This window comes from Chrysochloris asiatica, unplaced genomic scaffold, assembly GCF_000296735.1.
Source record: "Chrysochloris asiatica unplaced genomic scaffold, ChrAsi1.0 scaffold00125, whole genome shotgun sequence".
Lineage (NCBI taxonomy): Eukaryota > Metazoa > Chordata > Mammalia > Afrosoricida > Chrysochloridae > Chrysochloris > Chrysochloris asiatica.
Window position 1 is genome coordinate 7,433,926 of NW_006408643.1, and position 6,515 is coordinate 7,440,440.

General features: G+C 56.6%; 3 protein-coding genes across 3 annotated transcripts in view; 2 read left to right on the forward strand and 1 right to left on the reverse strand.

Annotated features, from left to right (window-relative positions):
* Positions 1 to 1,592, forward strand: part of LMNB2 (lamin B2) — a 17,226-nt gene extending 15,634 nt beyond the window's left edge. Inside the window, exons 10-12 of the mRNA XM_006868972.1 lie at positions 204 to 323; positions 428 to 541; positions 1,551 to 1,592. Of these exons, the coding sequence (XP_006869034.1) occupies positions 204 to 323; positions 428 to 541; positions 1,551 to 1,592 (276 nt within the window). The remainder of the gene's footprint in view (positions 1 to 203; positions 324 to 427; positions 542 to 1,550) is intronic.
* A 3,151-nt stretch (positions 1,593 to 4,743) lies between these two features.
* On the forward strand, positions 4,744 to 5,324 carry TIMM13 (translocase of inner mitochondrial membrane 13 homolog (yeast)). The gene is made up of 3 exons (XM_006868971.1): positions 4,744 to 4,863; positions 4,952 to 5,020; positions 5,226 to 5,324. Exons 1-3 carry the CDS (start codon positions 4,744 to 4,746, stop codon positions 5,322 to 5,324), a joined length of 288 nt encoding a protein of 95 aa, XP_006869033.1.
* A 751-nt stretch (positions 5,325 to 6,075) lies between these two features.
* The window catches only part of TMPRSS9 (transmembrane protease, serine 9), a 68,467-nt gene continuing 68,027 nt past the window's right edge, over positions 6,076 to 6,515 (reverse strand). The window contains exon 15 of the mRNA XM_006869057.1: positions 6,076 to 6,237. Within this exon, the coding sequence (XP_006869119.1) occupies positions 6,076 to 6,237 (162 nt within the window). The remainder of the gene's footprint in view (positions 6,238 to 6,515) is intronic.

Sequence of the window (6,515 nt, forward strand, 5' to 3'; positions counted from 1 at the left end):
GTCCTGAGAGGAAGCTGAGGCACCCCGGGGGCGTGGTTTCAGTGTGGACCCTAGAGATCTGCTCACCACTCTGACCCTCAGCCTCTTGTACACGGAGGCCCCATGACCTCTGGCCCCCAGGATGGCTGGAGAGAAGATACGCCTTAGGTGTGGAGGGACTGTGTGGCGGGCAACACTGACCGTGGCCCTTTCTGTGTCCTCAGGTGTGGGCAGCAGGGGCGGGGGTGGCCCACAGCCCCCCTGCCACACTTGTGTGGAAGAGCCAGGGCAGTTGGGGCACGGGCGAGAGCTTCCGGACCGTCCTGGTCAATGCCGACGGAGAGGTGGGTGTGTGGCGAGTTTGGGTGGTCACTGTGGGGTGTCTCTTGTCCAGGCTGCGAGCTGTCCGGGTGGCCCCTGACCCTGTTATCCCTGCCGCCTTTGACAGGAGGTGGCCATAAGAGCCGTGACCCAGTCGTCAGTGGTGCGGGACACCGAGAACGGGGAGGAAGAGGAGGAGGAAGAGGCCGAGTTCGGGGAGGAGGATCTTTTCCATCAGCAGGTAGAGACCCTGCCCTGTGCACCCACACACATGTATACAAACATTCCTCCACAGTGTGTACACATACACATATGTACACACGCTGATACACTCAACATGTAAGCACATAACCTACACGTTCTCATGAACACACACCCATATACACATGCTAAACATGTACGCACTTACCCCACTCATACACTCAACATGTACACACACTCACACACTCTACATGTACACTCACCATATACACACTCAACCTGTACATACTTACACTCCCCATGTTGTTGTTGTTGTTAAGTGCCGTCGAGTCAGTTCTGACCCATAGCGACCCTGTACGGGGTTTCCGAGGGTGTAAATCTTTACGGGAGTAGAAAGCCTCATCTTTCTCCCGCGGAGCGGCTGGTAGTTTCGAACCGCTGACCTTAAGGTTCGCAGCCCGATTCGTAACCACTACGCTACCAGAGCTCCTTTACACTCCCCATATACACACTCATATATACTCCCATGTAGACATGTACACTCACTTATGTACATATCCATGCACCTAGAGTTGGCATGTATACACACATCACTATACACACTCATAGGTCTGTTCACAGAGATGACATAGATACACCCTAATCCACACACACTCCATGTACATGTAACTGACCATATGCATACACTCATTTACATATATACATGCAACATGCACACCGTTCCCACCCACATAACACCCACACGAACACAGTGCCCAGCCCCAGAAACTGTGTTGGGACTCTGGGATGGCTTAACAGCGGTGGACGGCCCAGTAGAACGATGAAGAATCACATTACGAGAGTCCTCGGTTCTGAAGCACAAAAATGTAGCTCAGAATTGTAATGGGGACATGGAAAGTTCTGGAATTGGCAGCTGTTATAGCTGAAGCGGCTGACCTTGTGGTCTGGTTGAGAGCAGAAACTTTCGGGGGACCCCATTTCTGAAATCAGCCCACCTCCCGTTGGCCCCCAGGGTACCGCCTAACTGCTCCCTCCCTCCTTTTTTCTAGGGGGACCCACGGACCACCTCAAGGGGCTGCCGCGTGATGTGAGCCGAGCTGTCCTCCCCCTAGAGCCACTGAAGACTATTTTTCTATCACTGGCTTTTCTTTAGTCCTTGATACATTTCTAGCGAATTTTTATGTAACTGCCAGACATAGGGGGCGGGGGGTCTCTATTGATCTTTTGTATCTGTGGGGTCTAGAGGAGCCCTTTACCCCCTTTCACCATCTGGTGGAATTTTAGGCCCAGGGCCAGTTAAAGGGGGGTTGGGCTTGGAGATGGGAGGGTCGGGTCTGGGAGGGGACAGGGACAAGGAACCTGGGCCTCTAGGGGGCCAGAGAGCCCGGAACTGAGTAGGAATTCTATAGGTTTCTATCCTTGATTTTTGTGAAGTGTTTGAAAACCAAATTCAGGACCCAGGTTCTAGCCTCGTGGGGCTCGTTACAAGCCGTGGGGTTTTGGCTGCTCTCTGTCAGCGTCTCAGAATCAGGTGCTGAAGCCGCTGGGGTTCACAAGGGGGGGCAGTGTTGGAGCCTCTTGCCCTCCAAGAGTTGGTCCCGATGTGTGCTGTGGTGGTTGGGATGGGACGTTGAGTCTTACCTCTGAAAGCTTTCTGGGCTGGGGGCCTCCTGAGGCCCCGCTCTTGGCTGCCTGGGCCTTGCTTTTGGAGTTTCCTGTAGTCCCCCAGAGGGCAGGAGGGGGACCTGGGGATAGGGACAGACCCTTAGACTTGACACTGAGGTCAACAGAAGGGTCTGGTTTGAGGACACAGACTACACCGGTCGTCTTAATGGCCCCAGACAGACACTCCATGTTTTAGAGCAAATGTCTGTGGCATTGCAGCCCACTCTCCACCCCGCCTGCCTCCCCGGTGTCCTGCTCTCCTCACCATGGAGTGTGGGGCTGTGCTCTCCCCACCCCCCCTTTCCATAACGTACCTTCTGTGGCTTGCTCACCAAAACATGGGATTCTCAGACGGACCTGCAAATGCCCAATGGCCCCTCCAATGCAGCTCTGGAGCTGCCTGCCCACCCCACTAGCTGTCCACACTCGCTTTTCCGTTGACACCCCTTCCACCCAGATACACAGAAGTTATTTTTTTAATGGATATTTATTTTTTTACATTGGTCAGTACGCAGATCACTGGGATCCTGCATCCTGGCCGACAACAGGCTGGTGGGTGCCTCCCCCAGGGGGGAGTCATCTGAGGGAGGGCCTGTCTTACGGGCTTCAAGCCCTCAAACGGCAGCCTGCCTTCAGAAAACACTGCCTTCAGAAAGTGCAGCTTGAATCTTAAAGCCGCTACACTTTGAGCCGTAGCTGTGGGTGGGTGCTGCCCTTGGGTGGAGGAATGGCCCCAGGCCCCCAGGGGCCATGGAGGCGTACAGGCACCACTGCACCCCCTTTGCTTCTGCACCTGACCCCTCCCTCCCCATCTGTCTTCTCTGGCTCCCTGGTGGAGGGGCTGCAGGAACAGGCTGGTTCCCAAGCCCCAGGGACTGCTAGTCTCTCAGGTCCCTGACCCAGTGCCCCTCTCCCTGAAGGAGGCTTGCATTCCACACAGGTCCTGGGCAAAGGCCCCTCAAGGTTCCCATGCTCGATGTTGAGTTGCCTAGGTCCCTGAAACTACACTTCCCTTGCCCCCTGTGGGCCCCAGAAAGGGTTCTGGAGGGTGGGTTCCTGCTGGCCCCCAAAACATGGAAAGGCAGCCTGATGTGAGCAACTACCCTGTGTGCGCTGGTAAGGAGCCTGGGTCTGAGGCCTCCTGGACTTAGAGAAGGGGATGGGGTCCCCAGCTTGCCTCCCTGGCCTGTGTCTCCTGTAGACTTGCTCCCCTCCCTGATGCTGCCTTGTGTTCTCACCCCCACCCCAAATGCAGCCACAGTTCACAGGCTGGGCTTGTCCGGGCACTGCACTCAGTGGCACTTGGCTGGTGTTCTGGGGTGGCTGTTGGGAAGCAAGTATTCGGGAAACATGTAGCTGAATTGGCTGTGGCCTCAGAGACCATTTGTGCTTGTCAAATGCACTCGGCTCTTCTCACCCTTATTTCATAGACGCCTACAGTTCCCAGCACAGTGGACCAAGAGAGCACTTTAGCTTCTTTCCAGTAAGGGAAGCTGGCCTACTGGGATGGGGCTGTGGCACCCTTGGTTCCTAGGGATGGATTATGCACCCCCCATTATGATTGCTAATATCTATGCCGCAAACCTTGGTAATTCTGTTACAATAGAAACAGCCGATCGGAGGACAGATCGTGTTTTGACTTAGGTGTCTTTAAGACCCTACATGGGCGGAGAATCCGCACAACTTGCGAAGTGATTTGATGCAGCAACAGATGTTGGTGGCTTCTAAGAAGATGCATGCCAAATGTGTGCTCCGTTTTGTTTTTTTCCCTCCCAATAATTTGTAATATACATTTTATGACTGGAAACTTTTGTACAACACTCCAATAAACATTTTGATTTTAAGTTCCGTCTCCCAGTTCACTCTTGTGCTGTGCTTTTGAGGAAGGTTGCGGGGGGTCCCTCTGAAATGGGCGTCTGAAAACCATCCTCTGCCCCCAAGGATCGATTACGTGCTCAGTGTACACAGATCCTTCCCGTACGATGACAGGTGGTCCCCGCTACCCCTGCCTTTTAAGCACTAAGAGTTCACCTGTTCACACTGATCCTGCCCTTTGTCACGTGCTAAAATCGGGCCAGGTCAATGGATGCCCTGTTCTCCAGACATAGGAGTCCTAGTGTGGCGCTATGGGTTAATGCGCTGGACTGCAAAGTCGGTTTGAGCCACAAGGTCGGCGGTTCAAGCTCACCGGCAGCTCCTCGGAAACCCTATACAGGGTCGCTAAGGGTCAGAACAGTCTCGACGGCATTTAAGAAGCGCAGTGCACTGGTATGGCGCTGCAGGATACACTGGGCTGCTCACCGCAAGGTCAGCCGTTCAAACTCACCAACGGCTCCTTGGAAACCCTGTACAGTGTCGCTGAGTCTACTGACTGGACGGCACTTAACAATTTCAGCGCTGTCTTGTCTCCTGCGCACGCAGGTGTGCGGGTTTAGGCACGTGTAGCCTTGTGGGAGTTGTAGTCCGACCCTCCCCAGCTCTCTGTGACTTCATTCTCCGTGATGCCACGCGCGGCCAGCTTCCGGCATAGGTACGGGTCGGCGCACGCGGCCGCCGTGCGGTTGACTTTGCGGAGCCATGGAGGGCGGTTTCGGCTCGGATTTCGGAAGCTCTGGCGGCGGGAAGCTGGACCCAGGGCTCATCATGGAGCAAGTGAAGGTGCAGATTGCCGTGGCCAACGCGCAGGAGCTGTTGCAGGTCTGTGGTCGGGCCGGGGGCGGAGCGGGGGGGAGTAGGAGTTGCCCGAAAGTGGGGGTCGTGACTGAGTGCCCGCGTGTCTCCGCAGAGGATGACGGACAAGTGTTTCCGGAAGTGCATCGGGAAGCCTGGGGGCTCGCTGGACAACTCTGAGCAGGTGAGACCCGTGGGATCGGCGGGCTGGGGTCGCGGACCGGGCGGGAGGGCCACTACGCGTGCGCGGAGTCACAGGGGCAGTGCGAAACAGGGTCATGCGCGTGCGCAGTCTGTTGTCGGGGGGGGGGGGGCATCTACCTGCAGGGTTGGGCAGTCCTAGGGTATGTGACCAGGACACCGTTCTGAGCCCCTTCCCCCCCCCCCAGAAATGCATCGCCATGTGCATGGACCGCTACATGGACGCTTGGAACACTGTGTCCCGCGCCTACAATTCGCGGCTGCAGCGGGAGCGAGCCAACATGTGACCAGGACCGTCGCCTGGAAGCCTCTTAATCCCCGTGTCCTTTTCCATAAACGTTCTCTGTGAGTGACAGCTCCGTGGAGGCGGAGCCACGTGGAACTGTGCCGTCCATGGCCTTGAGACCCTGCCACGAGTGTAACTGTGTCTTGGGGAGCTGTGTTTCTTACCCAAACGCTGGCAGCTCAGGGGCAGTCGCTGGTCCCGCCCTGGTGTGTCCCTAGGGTTGGCCTCATGCCCCAGGAGGGGGGTGGGGTGGGGTGAAGGGGTGTCCTTGTTTGGACCTTAGAGGGGAGCAGACACACCCATCAGAGCCAGGACCTTTTGAGGCAGTGAAATAAATACTTGAGAGAGAGGAGCCTGTGTATTTCGCCCCCTTTAGGTCTCTGGGTGTCTAGACAGTGTTGCTGTACATGGGATTTAAGCTTTTCTGGCAGGGAGGAAGGGGACTTCCATGTTTGCCCTGTGAGCCCCAGATGCCAGGCCAGGTGGTGGGGAAATGTGTTCAATGAAAACCAAGACCTTCCAGCCCGGAAGGCTAACGCCAGCCCCCAGGCTTTCTCCAGACCCCCCCACCATGGGGGGTGGTCAGTCAAGTGTAGAACCAGCAAGCTGGGGACAGGAGGCTGTATTTATTGTAACAAAATCTGCTGCAAAACTGCACCCTCTCCGACAGCCCCCTCTGCCCACCGTATCACCCCCCCCCTGGGCAGACTGGGTGATGCCTGTCGCCTGCCACCTTCACATCTTGCTGCCTGTCAGTCCTCGATGTTCCGTCCGATCCAGCCTCTCACTGCGGCCACCCTCGTGTAGACGCCTGGGAAGTGGGGCCGCCCGCAGCCGTAGCCCCAGCTGGTGACCCCCATTAACACCCACCGTCCTGAGGGCTCCCTGCAAGCTAGGGGCCCCCCAGCGTCACCCTGAGAGGGAAGAGAAAAGGGTACTCAGGTTAGGCCAATGTCCCCATCCTTGGGGCGCATGGGCTGGGATCCCTTGGTAGCCTCTCCCAGACTGTCCAGCTGACAGTCACTTCAGGACATTCCCTGGTGGCGACAATGGTGGACATCAAGTAGACCTGACCTCGCCCTCAGCCAGGACCCTGCCTGGGACATCGGCGAGACTGACAGTGTCTGGACCAGGAACCTGCCAAAGAGTCCACCAGCGCCCTCTGGTTCACCCCCTCAATGCTGCCCCCCCC

Excerpts from the sequence above, each read along its gene's own strand:
- TIMM13 (XM_006868971.1), top strand. The coding sequence starts at position 4,744 with ATGGAGGGCGGTTTCGGCTCGGATTTCGGAAGCTCTGGCGGCGGGAAG. Across the intron at positions 4,864-4,951 it reads ACGCGCAGGAGCTGTTGCAG|AGGATGACGGACAAGTGTTT; the intron begins GTCTGTGGTCGG and ends GTGTCTCCGCAG. Across the intron at positions 5,021-5,225 it reads CGCTGGACAACTCTGAGCAG|AAATGCATCGCCATGTGCAT; the intron begins GTGAGACCCGTG and ends CCCCCCCCCCAG.